At 37.9% G+C, this 15,887-nt stretch overlaps 2 protein-coding genes and 1 long non-coding RNA gene across 15 annotated transcripts in view; 1 reads left to right on the top strand and 2 right to left on the bottom strand.

Annotated features, from left to right (window-relative positions):
• Positions 1-3,438, bottom strand: part of LOC133564302 (interleukin-10 receptor subunit beta-like) — a 21,876-nt gene extending 18,438 nt beyond the window's left edge. For 2 of the 4 annotated variants that reach the window (XM_061918513.1, XM_061918515.1), the window contains exons 1-3: positions 3,263-3,437; positions 1,381-1,504; positions 440-618 (exon numbers count right to left, since the gene is read on the bottom strand). In XM_061918513.1, coding sequence (XP_061774497.1) covers positions 440-618; positions 1,381-1,504; positions 3,263-3,320 — 361 coding nt within the window. In that variant the 5' untranslated portion in view covers positions 3,321-3,437. Of the gene's footprint in view, positions 1-439; positions 619-1,380; positions 1,505-3,262 lie in introns of all 4 variants that reach the window. The other 2 variants (XM_061918516.1, XM_061918514.1) reach the window with 2 other exon arrangements.
• LOC133564306 (uncharacterized) overlaps positions 1-15,887 on the top strand; it is a 17,188-nt gene extending 1,301 nt beyond the window's left edge. For 2 of the 3 annotated variants that reach the window (XR_009809270.1, XR_009809269.1), the window contains one exon: positions 1,115-1,339. This is a non-coding gene — a long non-coding RNA (uncharacterized LOC133564306). Of the gene's footprint in view, positions 1-1,114; positions 1,340-15,341 lie in introns of those variants that run through there. The other variant, XR_009809268.1, reaches the window with a different exon arrangement.
• Positions 12,084-15,887, bottom strand: part of LOC133564300 (solute carrier family 35 member F5-like) — a 40,959-nt gene continuing 37,155 nt past the window's right edge. For 6 of the 8 annotated variants that reach the window (XM_061918506.1, XM_061918508.1, XM_061918509.1 and 3 more), the window contains one exon: positions 12,084-13,333. The gene's annotated coding sequence lies outside the window, so the exon portion shown is untranslated. The remainder of the gene's footprint in view (positions 13,334-15,887) is intronic. The other 2 variants (XR_009809267.1, XM_061918507.1) reach the window with 2 other exon arrangements.

Here is a 15,887-nt window from a genome sequence, read left to right as displayed (position 1 = left end):
TACGTTACACATATAAAGCAAAACACAAGGGGTGGAGACATTATTGACAACTAGCTGGATGTATGGATGATGAAGAATAATATGGGTTATGGCCATTATTTTACCGTCATTATTTTGTATCAACAAGATTTGCAAAGGCAGCCATTTGGTTTAAGGGAGAGAGGTAAAGTAACTCCTTAAAGACTCAATAAACTTTGGTTATTAAAATGTATAACACTAATATACAGTATAAGATTTACAAATTATTTGCATTGTTTATGATTGCGTCCTTTCTATTTGTCTAAATCATCTGAAACATAACATTTAGACGAGAGGAAACTAGTGTAAGAGTAAAACATTTGTTTTTAAGGCACTGTCTCATTTTAAAGATTACGTAGAGCATTTTTTAATTGGATATGTTTAACTTTGAACTAAAGACACAATAATAAAATTGACTTACAATCATTGTCCATGGTAATATTGTTACTTTCCACCCAAGGAGAGACTTCCATCCCTCGCCGTGCGCACACTCTGCCTGTATACCTTCCATACAAACTGAGGGGGGTGTTAAGGCTGCTGAAGTCACATTCAAGGGTTGAAATGTTGACACAACCCACATGGTACATTGCGACAGAGGTCCTGTGGGGAAAACATCAACACTTTAAGTCCTTGGAGTGTGTATAAAAGCACTATAAAAGTAAACTATTACGTTTAGTTTTATGTCATATTGTCATGTAGTAACTAATGTTTGAGCCCAACCAGTTGGATTTTCTCTCCTGATTCAAGAGTTCTGGTAGGAAGTTTACTACATGGTCCTGTTTAATTTGTTTTTGACCCTTTTGACACACAAATTTAACAATGTTGTGCGCAAAAATGTATTTTGTTAACATATTTATACGTATCTACATATTATATATATACACATGTAAATATAGATGTATCTATGTATACACATATAAACACAGTATATATATACAGATATCAACACATACATATTTAGATATATAAAGTCGTGGTGAAAAGTTTACATACACTTGTAAAGAACATAATGTCATGGCAGTCTTCAGTTTCTAATCATTTCTACAACATTCACACACTAGGGCCAATTTAGTGTTGCCAATCAATCTATCCCCAGGTGCATGTCTTTGGAGGTGGGAGGAAGCCGGAGTACTCGGAGGGAACCCACGAAGTCACGGGGAGAACATGCAAACTCTACACAGAAAGATCCCAAGCCTGGGATTGAACCCAGGACTACTCAGAACCTTCGTATTGTGAGGCAGATGCACTAACCCCTCTCGCACCGTGCTGCCCTTGAAGTCTGACATACTGAGACTATATAAAATGCACGTCTTACAATGTTGTTATGGTGTGATGCTGTGTGCTTAAATAGAAGAGACTTACTTGTACTCAGTGGTGTACAGAATGCCACTTGTATTATTCTCAGGTGAATCCCATCTCAGCACCAAATTCATGTTCATGGAAGTTAGACGGACATTTCTTGGAGCGTTGAGCACCGCCAGACCCACTGGACAAGGTATATTAGGATTACATTATGCTAAAGACATTGTATTCACTTACATCAGTGGTTCTTAACCTGGGTTCGATCGAACCCTTGGGGTTCGGCGGAGGTCAAAACACACCCGATTCATCGTGTCAATAAAAACTTCTCCCTATTAGGGTATTACGGATACGGCAACAGCAGAAGTCACACTGATCTGCAGGTGTGTAATAGGTTGTGAGTTTATGCACTGTGTCGGTTTTGTTCTTTGAACAAGGTGATGTTCATTCACGGTTCATTTTGTGCACCAGTAGAAAAACATGGTAACACGTTAGTATGGGAACATATTCACCATTAATTAGTGGCTTATTAACATGCAAATTAGTAACATATTGGCCCTTAACCAGTCACCATTAAGTACTTATTAATGCATTATTCGGCATGGCCTCATTATAACCCTTACCCTCTAACCCAGAAGTGTCAAACTCAAATACAGAGTGGGCCAAAATTTAAAACTGAACAAAACCGCGGGCCAAGGTTGAACAAATGAACCTTTTAATAGGGACCCAAACAGGTTTTGCATTGAACATTGAACAGGCAAGGCTTATATAGCTTTATAGTGACATTCAAAATCGAGTTTCAAATAATAATAATAATAATTGAAAAATATCAATGGCATATCAAATAAAATTTTAATACAAATTTAATGCCTCTTTTCTATTTGCAGCCTTCTGAGGTAAATATCAAAATATATTGTAGCGTCCCGAAAGAGTTAGTGCTGCAAGGGGTTCTGGGTATTTGTTCTGTTATGTTTATGTTATGTTACAGTGCAGATGTTCTCCCTAAATGTGTTTGTCATTCTTGTTTGGTGTGAGTTCACAGTGTGGCGCATATTTGTAACAGTGTTAAAGTTGTTTATATGGCCACCCTCAGTGTGACCAGTACGGCTGTTGACCAAGTATGCTTTGCATTCACTTATGTGTGTCTAATAGCTGCATATATTACGTGAGTGGGCCTACGCGCTGTTTGTATGGAGGAAATGCGGAAGTTACGACATGTTATAGAGAATGCTAAAGGCAGTGCCTTTAAGGCACGCCCTCAATATTATTGTCCGGGTGGAAATCGGCAGAATGCTTGCCCCGGGAGATTTCCGGGAGGGGCACTGAACTTCGGGAGGATTGGCAAGTGTGAGAAATTGCGGTGTTACAGCGGCACCCCTGCTGTGTAATAACGGCGGGCCAGCTCTAATGTTAATTTGATATTGCCTCAAGGGCCAAATTAAATTACACGGCGGGCCAAATTCTGCCCGCGGGCCAGAGTTTGACACCCATGCGCTAACCCTAACCAAATAACTCTAAATCATGTCTTTGTTACTTAGAATATGTTACCCTAGTGTCCAAAAACCTCTAAATTAAGGCTTTGTTACTTAGAATATGTTCTCCATAATAAAGTGTTACCAAAAACACATAACTTTGTCTTGATTTTTTTATTTTTTTTCTCCACTAAGAAGGGTTCGATGAATGCGCATATGAAACTAATTGGGTTTGGTACGTCCAACAAGGTTAAGAACCACTGACTTCCATGTATAGCTTATGTGTTACGTTTTGCATGGTTTGAAAACTGGGGTACGTCGTCATAAATGTACAATCGGTTACAATATTTTGTAGAAATTGGCTAATCTTAATACATTCGCCACCTTTGTGCGCAAGTGAAATCGAAACCACAGAGTTCTGATCCATCGGCTGATAAGAAATATATGTTACAGTACAAAAACAACTCATTTACCTCGGTTTCCACTGAGTATCAAGAACACCAGGACAGTATTCAAAGAATTTGAGGACATATCTACGAATGACTTTCATCAGTCTAACGGTGTATAAGGCGTGAAGAGAGACTTGCTTTCAGTCGTGTATTTCCTGGTCCACAGGCGGTGTTGGGAGGGGCGAGTCATGAACGAGTCGTCCAAAACTCGGCAGGGTATACAAAAACTTGCTCTGAATACGCGAGTTCTGCACATATGCCTTGTAATGAGTAACGTGCGTGCCCGATTCCTTTGAGTGAGTGACTCGTAAAACAATATAAGGAATTCAAAAGACGTTGAAATAAGATTTAAATTTGATTCTACAGATTTTCGAGATTTGCCAGAATAATGTTTTTGAATTTTAATAAGTTTGAAGAAATATTTCACAAATATTTTTCGTCGAAAAAACAGAAGCTGAAATGAAAAATTAAATTAAAATGAATTTATTATTCTTTATTATAAAAAATAAAAAAAAATTACTTGAACATTGATTTAAATTGTCAGGAAGGAAGAGGAAGGAATTTAAAAGGTAAGAAGGTATATGTGTTTAAAAATCCTAAAATAATTTTTAGGTTGTATTTTTTCTCTAAAATTGTCTTTCTGAAAGTTATAAGAGGCAAAGTAAAAAAATAAATGAATTTATTTAAACAAGAGAAGACAAAGTCTTTAAAATATTTTCAAATTCTATTTGAGTTTTGTCTCTCTTAGAATTAAAAATGTCGAGCAAACTGAGACCAGCTTGCTAGTAAATAAATACAATTTTAAAAATAGTGGCAGCTCACTGGTAAGTGCTGCTATTTGAGCTATTTTTAGAACAGGCCAGTGGGCTACTCATCTGGTCCTTACGGGCTACCTGGTGCCCGCGGGCACTGCATTGGTGACTCCTGCACCGAAGTGTCTCACTAGGATCTCAACATTTGCATAGTTTTAGGAAAATAATATATCCATCCATCCATTAATTTTCTACCGCTTGTCCTTTTTGGGGTCGCGGGGGGTTGCTGGATCCTACCTCAGCTGCATTCGGGCGGAAGGCGGTGTACACCTTGGACATGTCGCCACGTCATCACAGGGCCAACACAGTTAGACAACATTCACACTCACACACTAAGGCCAATTTTTAGTTTTGCCAATCAAAATGGTGACATGCTAAATATGGAGGGCCAAATGGGACAAATAACTATTTAACTGTATACTTGAATGTTATTAATTAATTGAATAATTAAATTAATATAAACAAATCAATAATGAATTACATTGTGAAATAATTAAATCAATTAAGTTACTAAAATTAATGACATTTAAAAACACATGTGTGTCTAATTACAATTTAGATTATTTAATGAAACATACCAATAATTAAAATATTTGTAAAATGTTTTGCCGATTTGGCCCGCCATAACCAACGTCTGGTTGCGTTGTACTTCTCCTTGTGGTTTGCACTTATTGCAGGGGTCCCCAAACTGCGAAACGCCAGCGTCCAAAATCCGGCCCACAGAAACTCCCACGTAACAATCAAAAAAAAAAACTTTTTTCTTTCAATAATTATTATTTAAAATCTTTGTCCTTTGTAATCCATTTTCTACCGCTTGTTACTTCTAACTGCTCAGGCAAATCATAGTCTAAAAATGCATTTTCCCATCGATAACGTGACATTATCGATCTCGGAATGTGTACATACATACATATATATGCATTCACATGTATATGTGTGTATACAGTATATATATATATATATGTGTGTGTATACAGTATATATATATATATATTTATATATACTGTATACACATATATACATGTGTGTATATATGTATGTGTGTATATATATATATATATATATATACACATACATAAATGCATACACACACATAAAAAATGTTTAACCCAATGCAGCACCCAAGTCCCAATGGGACCCCTGCCTTATTGCATGTGCTGAACATGTGATATTATGAAGCCTTTTTAGAAAATATTTAGCTCACTTTTAGCTCATTATCTTCACATTTGAGGGTAGAAATAAACAGTGAAGTTAAATGTTAAATCTACTGTATATCTCTAGATGTTGACTCTAAACCTCTAAATATATGTTAAATAGAAATTTAAATATTGCATGTTAAAAAAAGTGTGATCGTTTGTTCTTTAATATGGTCAGCCAATCCCATAGAGAACACGTTGAGCAATGCCGGAGCGTTCCAGTCACTTTCAGACGCCAATGGCTTAATCACAAACTGGACACTGGCCATGATGTATTTTCAAAAGTGAGCGTGCCGCCTCCCCTTCCTGGTGGTTGACGCTGAAACACTTGCCTTGGCGAACGTCATGTAAATGGTGCAAGTGGAAGACTGCAGATTCCACACAGCGGTAGCCCAAGCCCCTGCTCAGCTCGTCAGGTGCGAGGTAACGGACGCCACTCGGGTGCAGTCAGTCGGGAAAGCTGTGGCTTGGAGCTCAAAATGCAACTCTCATTCAGGCAGAAAAGACTGTACATTACCAGATTTATAGTAGAACCACTCTGGTCGTGGGAGCTGTGAACAGGCGGCCATTGCGGTTGCCAGCGGGATGAAAGGTCGCTGTCAAGGTCGCAGAGCTGAACACTCACGTTGTCTGTCGTGGAACTTCGCCGCTCCGTCATACTTTGAAGGCCGCTGCTTAAAGCAGAAAGCTGGTCATCTTGCTGCCCCAGTCGTGGACCTTGATTACGGAGCGCTTGACAAAGTGAGGTCAACTCCCCTCGGTCCTGGTTTGTTCTCTCAAGGCTCGGCGATGGAAGGAGGACTCAAACGCAGAGTTGGTAGAGCAGATACAGGTGGGTTTAATCCAAGCAAAGGTCGATATACAGGAAGAGAGTCCAGACAATGGCAGAGATAACAGAGACGTGAGGCAAGGTTCAGTAATAATAATAACAATATAAACTCTGACAAAGCTAGGACGTGACTGAATGGCAACAAACTTGGAACGAGACTGAAGGACTAGGGAATATACTGTACATAAGACAGGTTATAAGCAATGAGGGACACCTGGTCAGGCAAAATGCACAACACTTTTGTTAAGAATTGTTGTAGAGTCTTGAGTAGAGGGTTGTATTTGCCTAATTTTGCGCAATTTATGTTGTTTGCAATTGCACCAAATCACTGAATTTCAATATTTTGAATTTGAATGTTCTTTATAACCCATCCATTTTCTATCGCTTGTCCGTCTCAGCCTATCGCCACCTCATCACAGGGCCAACACAGATAGACAACATTCACACACTAGGGACGAATTAGTGTTGCCAATCAACCTATCCCCAGTTGCATGTCTTTGGAGGTGGGAGGAAGACAGGGTAGATGGAGGGAACCCATGCAAACTCCACACAGAAGCCCAGGGATCGAACCAAGGACCTTCGTATTTTGAGGCACACGTACTAACCTCTGTCCCACCGTGCTGCCCTTCTATATGATACACAGTTAGTGAATGATGCCGCTCTGGCCACCCACCCAGAAGAAGAGCTACAGAGCCTGATGGACCGCTTTGCAAAGGCATGCGACGAGTTCAGCGTAACTATCAGTCTGAAGAAGACAAATGTAATGGCCTTAGATGCTGAACCACCCTGTATCACCATCAACAACTATCAACTAGAGGTCGTCAGCCAGTTCACATACCTTGGCTCCACCATCACTGTCAACCTTTCACCGGAAGCAGAGATCAACAAGAGGATCGCCAAGGCATCCACAACCTTGGCCAGGTTGTCGCATAGAGTTTGGAACAACAGCATGCTGACAATAAATACCAAGATCGCTGTGTATCGTGCCTGCGTGCTAAGTGCTCTCTTGTACGCCAGCGAAACCTGGACTCTGTACTCCTCGCAGGAGAAGAGGCTAAGTGCCTTTCACATGCGCTGCTTCCATCGCATACTCGGGATTACATGGAGTGATCATGACAAACAACGAGGTGCTGATTCAAGCCAAGCTTCCCGGTCACTTTCCTTCGTCAGCGTCGCCTTAGATGGCTGGGCCATGTGCGTCGAATGGACGATGGCCGGATCCCCAAAGACATCTTCTACGCAGAGCTTGCCTCTGGCAAGAGGACAACGGGACGGCCACATCTCCGCTTCAAGGATGTCTGCAAACGTGACCTGAAAGTGCTCGACATGGACCTGAACACTTGGAAAGAGCTTGCTCAGGACAGATCCAGCTGGAAACACACCGTGAACACTGGACTGAAAGCTGGCGAGGCAAAACTCCGCCAGCTTGCAGATGAGAAGCGAGCTCAGAGAAAGACCAAGCAACTACATCCTGTAGCTGACTTGACCTACAAATGCACCAAGTGGAACAGAGACTGTCACTCCCGTGTGGGTCTGTACAGCCACACCAGACGCTGCATTACCAACTAAAACATATATAAGGGGCGCCAATCCATTGTCTTCCGAGACTTACGGATGTCAACAACCTGTATTTGGTGTAAATAAAAAACTATTTTTTTATTAACACAAGAGGTTGAACACCACCAACATCAGCAGGGAAGTCTTATATCAACACCTGCTTTTTAGGACTTAAACAAGTCAACTACTGTATGTGTGCAGTGTAATGTTCAAGGCAGTCATTGTATCTTGTAAAGACCACACAGATCCATCACTTTGTTTATTTTAATTAAAATTACACTCAGCTGGAAATAATACTTATGTATGGCATTCAAGTGCAGAGCAAATCCCTTCTTCATTATATATTATGAAAAATATATAATATAAATGTATTAGCATATTAAGTTGGTGCGCATTTAGGCAAGGTGTGTATTGATGCCACGGAAACACGGCACAATAGAGCAGTGGTTCTCAACCTTTTTCCAGTGATGTACCCCCTCTGAACATCTTTTTAATTCAAGTACCCCCTAATCACAGCTGAGCATTTTTGGTTGAAAAAAAATAGATAAAGAAATAAAATACAGCACTATGTCATCAGTTTCTGATTTATTAAATTGTATAACAGTGCAAAATATTGCTAATTTGTAGTGGTCTTTCTTGAACTATTTGGAAAAAAAGATATAAAAATAACTAAAAACATGATGAAAAATAAGTGATTCAATTATAAATAAAGATTTCTACACATAGAAGTAATCATCAACTTAAAGTGCCCTCTTTGGGGATTGTAATAGAGATCCATCTGGATTCATGAACTTAATTCTAAACATTTCTTCACAAAAAAAGAAATCTTTAACATCAATATTTATGGAACATGTCCGCAAAAAATCTAGCTGTCAACACTGAATATTGTATTGTTGCATCTTCTTTTCTATTCAATAAATATATTTATAAAGGATTTTTGAATTGTTGCTATTTTTACAATTTTTTTTTAAATCTTGCGTACCCCTTGGCATACCTTTAAGTACCCCCAAGGGTACGCGTACCCCTATTTGAGAACCACTGCAATAGAGTGATGTCTGACTGCGACTAGGGACCTGTCAGGAGACGCCATCTTGCTTCAGAGCAACTTTATGAATTATTATATTACTTCAATTCTTCACTTTTTTGAGTGGATTAATATTGGCCCGTGGATTACTGGATCACTTGGAGGACAGTTCATGAAGCGCAGCAACTAGAGTTTGGGGAAATCGATTTTTAGATGCATCGCAATTCAAACAAGGGCGATTTTAAAATCGATTAGTAAACGTCAGTAATCGATTATTTTTTCGTCCAGGGTGCACCACGCCTGCTGCCCGTGTGCAGCTGGGATAGGCTCCAGCACCCCAAGCTACCCTGTAAGGGACAAGTGGTAGAAAATGAATGAATGGATGTACAGGTGCTGGTCATATTATTAGAATATCATGAAAAAGTTGATTTATTTCATTAATTCCATTTAGAAAGTCAAACTTGTAGAATGTATACATTCATTCCAAACAGACTGATACATTTCAAGTGTTTTTTGCCAAAAAGGAGATGATTATACCTGACAACCAATGAAAACCCTAAATTCAACATTTCAGAAAATTAGAATATGGTAAAAAGGTGAGATATTGAAGAAACCTGGTGCCACACTCTAATTAGCTAACTAACTCAAAACACCTGAAAAAGCCTTTAAATGGTCTCTCGTTTTGATTCTGTATGACACACAATCATGGGGAAGACTGCTGACTTGACAACTGTACAAAAGATGACCATTGATACTTTAAAGAAGGAGGGCAAGACACAAAAGGTCATTGCCAAAGAGGTTGGCTGTTCCCAGAGCTCTGTGTCCAAGCACATTAATAGAGAGGCGAAGGGAAGACAAAGATGTGGTAGAAAAAAGTGTACAAGCAAGAGGGATAACCGCGCCCTCGAGAGGATTGTCAAACAAAACCGATTAAAAATGTGGGGGAGATCCACAAAGAGTGGACTGCAGCTGGAATCAGTGCTTCAAGAACCACCACGCACCGACGTATGCAAGATATGGGCTTCAGCTGTCGCATTCCTTGTGTAAAGCCACTCTTGAATAAGAGACAACGTCAAAAGCGTCTGGCCTGGGCTCAAGACAAAAAGGACTGGACTGCTGCTGAGTGGTCCAAAGTTATGTTTTCAGATTAAAGTAAATTTTGTATCTCCTTTGGAAATCAAGGTCCCAGAGTCTGGAGGAAGACAGGAGAGGCACAGAATCCACGTTGCCTGAAGTCCAGTGTCAAATTTCCACAATCGGTAATGGTCTGGGTGGCCATGTCATCTGCTGGTGTTGGTCCACTGTGTTTCCTGAGGTCTAGGGTCAATGCAGCAGTCTACCAGTAAGTTTTAGAACACTTTATGCTGCCTGCCGCGGACCAATTTTATGGAGGTGAAAATTTCATTTTCCAACATGACTTGGCACCTGCACACAGTGCCAAATCTACCAGTACCTTGTTTAAGGACCATGGTATCCCTGTTCTTGATTGGCCTGCATAGAAAACCTATGGTGTATTATGAAGCGGAAGATGTGAGATGCCAGACCCAACAATGCTGAAGAGCTGAAGGCCACTATTAAAGCAACCTGGGCTCTCATAACACCTGAGGAGTGCAACAGACTGGTCGACTCCATGCCACGCCGTATTGCTGAAGCAATTCAGGCAAAAGGAGCTGCAACTAAGTATTGATTGCCGTACAGGCTGAAACTTTCCATGTTCATACTTTTCAGTTTGCCCACATTTCTAAAAAATATTTTTTGGTACTAGTCGTAACTAATATTCTAATTTTCTGAGATACTGAATTTGGGATTTTCAGTGATTGTCAGTACTAATCATCAAAATTTAAAGAAATAAACATTTCAAATATATCACTATGTGTGTAATGAATTGATATAATATGTAAGTTTCACGTTTTGAATATAATTACTGAAATAAATCAACTTTTTCATGATATTATAATAATATGAACAGCACCTGTATATGCGTAAAGTAATACAAAGGGTTCTAATATTTGTCTAACTGCAAGAGATCTGACCAGCTCCTTATTTTAGGGCACTTATGTTCCAGTTTTGTACACATTTCCATTAATTCAATAAAAGTAATGGGAAATAATTGAACTGTTTTAAGCTGTTTTTAAAAGCTTCAAGTGATGAAGGCTTATTTAGTGAAACTAAAAGAAATTTAAAACTGCCTCAATATACATAAATTAAAGCTGCACCAATAATCGATTTTTAATTGAATTGTAGCTCCTGAATCGTAATCCAATCGTGAGGTTCCCAAAGATTCCCACAGTTAGAAGCAATGGCAGTCAAGTGTATTTTTCATGTGAGATTTCCAGTTAATTTTATCATCTATCATTACACCTAGAAATGTGACTTATTTTACCCTTTCATCGTCTACTCCGTCTATTTGTATTTGAATTTGTCTTCTATTGTTACCGAAAATAATTATTTTAGTTTTGAGATAACCTGTTGTTTTTTTTTGTCAAAACATCGCTTTAATTTATTAATTTCAATTTTTGTATTAGCTTCTGTGTTCTCTCCTATAAAAAAAAACACGGCCTTGACGTCTGCAAATAATACTAACTTAAATTATTTTTGTAACATTACAAATGTCATTTCTTTAGAGAAACAACAATTTTGGTCCCAGATTTTATCCCTAGGCTGCGCCTAGGGTGATATATATAGACTTATTTTAGTGTTCCCCTAATAGTTGTACTGTTCTTTACAATGTACTTTTAATATTCAACTGTAAACTGTGAAGTAATGTAAACAATACATTGGACATTTGAATATGTTTAGAAACAACACATTTTTTCCTACTGTACATGCATCAGGTTTTTAAAGTGGGAATAAAAATACGGTCTACAAAATATGTTATGCGATCTGAATTGTACTTCTATATGGCATCAAATAACTGCATTAGAAGAGTCAAATGTTTGCTTGCTGTTTTAGCACAAGCATACCTAGAAAATGGTGTTTTAATAAATATTGGCAAATAATTGCTATTGTTTACAATATTTCTCAATAAAGACAAAGATAAAGTGCAGACTTGAAAAGACGTGACTTTAAGAGTGTCATGTACCTTTTAAGAGAATTTGTAAAATCAAAAAGGCTTCACTGACCCAAGCTGATGATTGGACTCATTCACCAAAGTAATTCAATTATAAATTGGATTCATTTCTGGCTACAAAAAAGTAAACGGAAAAAGGAGCAGCAGTTGCCAGTTGCAGCAAGTTGCCATAGGCTTCCGAACGTTATGATGTGAGAAATTTCAAAGATCTCGTGGAAATCTCATGCAGTTCTCATAGCCAATCGATGTAAAAAATTAAACCAGAGATACCTTGAAAACCCACCAACCTTCTAATATGGCAATTCTATACCATATAAAACAAGAATGCAACATTTTAAACACATCCTGAAAAGTTAATAATGTAGGAAAATTCTTTATTAATGACATTCAAAAATCCACAGATATTCTTTGAATGATCATGAATAAGTACCTGAGACGGGAAACATAAAAAGCATTATTAAAGGGATTTTCTTTTGCAGTTGACACAAACCAAGAAACAGACCCAACATTTACAATCCGAACTGTATGACAAATATCACAAATGCTTTTCTCTTTTACGAGGAATACAATCCCAAATGCAAATATAATTAATATTTGGTTGTGGTGCTAAATGTTGTTATTGCAGTAATAATTTACATAAAAATACAAATGATTATCGATATGAAAACAAAAAATTCATGGGCAGCTGAATGTAATCAAAAACATGTATAGCTTATTTTTCACGGTGCACAATATATACTCTAAGTCATTTTAGCGGTGAACAATATATCGTCTAATTCTAAAGGCATTTTCTTGTTTATAATGGAAGAATTATGAACCACTTATAAAGTTATTAAACACACTGCTTGTGTTTCTGTTACAGGGGATATTACTGAGGAAATAGTGAGTGTGTAAGGTTTTGCTAGATAATAGTTCACCAACGAATGACAAATAGTTGTCTAATAAAGAAAAAAAACAGGTACTAGTTTGATAAATAAAAAAGTGTGCATGAGATCCGTTTGACAGGGATTTAAAAAATAAATAATAAAATAGTAAATCATAAGGAGTCCGTTTCACTGGAAAATGTATCTACGAACAATGCAAATGTTTGCTTTTTGTAAAACCTGACCTGCACAAGCTCAGTATCATAAACTCATCACTGCTGCATAAGTTACACTAAGCTAGCTAGGTTTCAATATCTTAAATTTAAATCAGATACACTTCAGGTGACACTGTTGTTGACGTAGTGTTTTGATACAGGTTTCAACAAAATACTTCACAAATGCATTGATAATATTCTCAAAGGCAGTAGAATAAAAGGCAGTGAGTAAGTGCAAATGAGTAAGGATACACAATGACAAAAAAGAACAAACACCCATAAAAGAAGGTTATGTATGTCTTGGGAGAATCCTACTTCAATTTATATTCTCTGTTATTGCACCAATGAACATCAACATACCTTTTCATTTGGTCACATGACATAATGATATGACTACTGATGTCCAGCACCTTCGGTGTAACACAGCATGGATGAATGTGTTGTCACAACCTTGTGGCACATTCTATCGACAGGCACTGGGTGGTTCATCGTCTCTGACAGCAACCAGATGATTCACATTTGCTACCTTCTAAAGGAAAAATGAAACCAGTCAAAAAGACAACTAGGAATGTTGATGAGCAATACATAAATGAAAGCATTTCATCCATTATTACTAATATTAGCATCATACTTAAATAACTAAACCAAATGACACATCAGGGTGGGATTTTGCGTGTTCACACTCCTTTTTAAACAAATATTTTGTACGGTTGTTAGAAAAAGATAGTATTGTTTTGGTTAAATGAAATGATTTAAATGTGAACAAATGGATACAAATAGAAGCACATAAATGTCATTATTATAGTAATATGTACAACAATTTTACTTTCAGAGTACTTACTTATTTAAATGATATGTATTAGTCCCTCCAATGTTGCATGCCTTGTTTATATTATGGACCAATCAATTGCTCAAACTAAATGCAGATGAGACAATTTCTAGAGAAATTGTGTGTGAATGCCACAAAAGCTGAAACGAGACTGAAATGCCGGTGAAAGGACATGAGTCCTGTTGAAAAGTAGAATGAAAGTTGATCAAGCACTTAATACCCCTCTTAGATGTTTGAGAGGCTTACATTGATTCATTACCAAATTACAAAATTTCCCCCGCCCCCATGTTATTTAATCTGCCCCATACCGCAATGCACAGATTATTTCAACGACGGGGGCAAAAGGAAAAAAAAAGGGTCCATACAGTGAAGTGAAGTGAAGTGAAGTGAAGTGAATTATACACTGAACAAAAATACAAATCCAATACTTTTGTTTTTGCTTCCATTTTTCATGAGTTAAACTCAAAGATCTAAACTGTTTACTATATACACAAAAGACCTAATCCTCTCAAATATTGTTCACAAATCCGTCTAAACCACTGTTAGTGGACACGTCTTTGCCAAAATAATCCATCCCACCTCAAAAGTGTGGTGTTTTAATAAATATTGGGAAAATAATTGCTATTGTTTACAATTGCACATGTGTGCGTTAGGTTTCCCACAATAAAAGGCCACATTGAAATGTGCTTAACACAAACCACATAGCCACAAATGTTGCAAGTTTTAGGGAGCGCGCAGTTGGCATGCTGACTGCAGGAATATCCACCAGAGCTGTTGCTCGTGAATTGAATGTTCATTTCTCCACCATAAGCCATCTCCAAAGGCGTTTCAGAGAATCTGGCAGTACATCCAGCCGGCCTCACAACCGCAGACCATATGTGGGGTCTTAATTTCCCCTAGGGGATTAATAAAATGCTTCTGATTCTGATTTAACTGTGGACCGTGAAGAACACAAAAACACATGGATGTATGGAAGAAAAAAATTCCCAAGAACATGTTTAATTAAATAGATGCCATTTCCTCTGTTGTAGTATATTTTAATACCATGTTAGCGCCAGATAATCCAAACTGGTTCTGTGAGTTATAGTTTTGGCTCAATTTAGATCAGGGGTGTCCAAATATTTTGAATGGGGGGGCCATATTGGGCTAAAAAAATGTGGCCGGCAAAGTAGCTATAAATATATATATATATATATATATATATATATATATATATATATATACATACATTAATGTATACATGCACTTATTATAATAATATAATAGATATATAGTTAATAATTATTATAATTGAATATTTAAATCATGTGAAAGTTCAACTACTACCTTGTTTAACTTTGTGAGGCATTTTCCCATAATCCCTTGCAATAGATTTAAATGGGTGTAATTTTGTAAATTGGTTGGCTGTTTTTTTATAATAAAGTTTGGTGAGCAGGTTGTGTTATGCGTGAAATGCTTTTTGATTTTTTACGCTTTTGCTGACTTTAATGAGTTTTCTTCACCCAAAAGTAAAACAAATCCCCTTTAAGCTAAAGCCATATGTGTTGAAAAGATCGGAGACATATATACTGATCTGTGGAATAAATTGCGGCTTATTCAAGTCTCAAATGTATCTAGCCTTAAGAAAATTCAAGGTATCATCTAGGAATTGACTGATTATATATTTAACTATCCATCCATCCATTTTTCTACCGCTTGTGCCTTTCAGGGTCGCAGGGGGTGCTGGAGCCTATCTCAGCTGCATTCGGGCGGAAGGCGGAGTACACCCTGGACAAGTCGCCACCTCATCGCAGGGCCAACACAGATGGACAGACAACATTCACACTCACATTTACACACTAGGGCCAATTTAGTGTCGCCAATCAACCTATGCCCAAGTGCATGTTTTTGGAGGTGGGAGGAAGCCAGAATACCCGGAGGGAAACCACGCAGTCATGGGGAGAACATGCAAACTCCACACAGAAAGATCCCGAGCCCGGGGTTGAACCCAGGACTTTCTTATTGTGAGGCACATGCAGTAACCCCTCCACCACCGTGCTGCCCTTCTATTTATGTATATATTTATCAGTGTGGGCATTTATTTATTTTTTTTGATAATGAATGGTTATATTTACCTCTATTATCACCATTACTATCATTTTGAACAACAATCATTGAAGAAGCGTCTGCCTGGCTACTACTGTCACAGAATAACGGTTGAAACAATCATATTATTATTCTCTTTTGAAATTTAAAACCTTTGTGGTCTACATTA

The sequence above is a fragment of the Nerophis ophidion genome, linkage group LG13 (assembly GCF_033978795.1).
Source record: "Nerophis ophidion isolate RoL-2023_Sa linkage group LG13, RoL_Noph_v1.0, whole genome shotgun sequence".
Taxonomy (NCBI): domain Eukaryota; kingdom Metazoa; phylum Chordata; class Actinopteri; order Syngnathiformes; family Syngnathidae; genus Nerophis; species Nerophis ophidion.
This window is presented reverse-complemented; position numbering and strand designations above follow the sequence as displayed.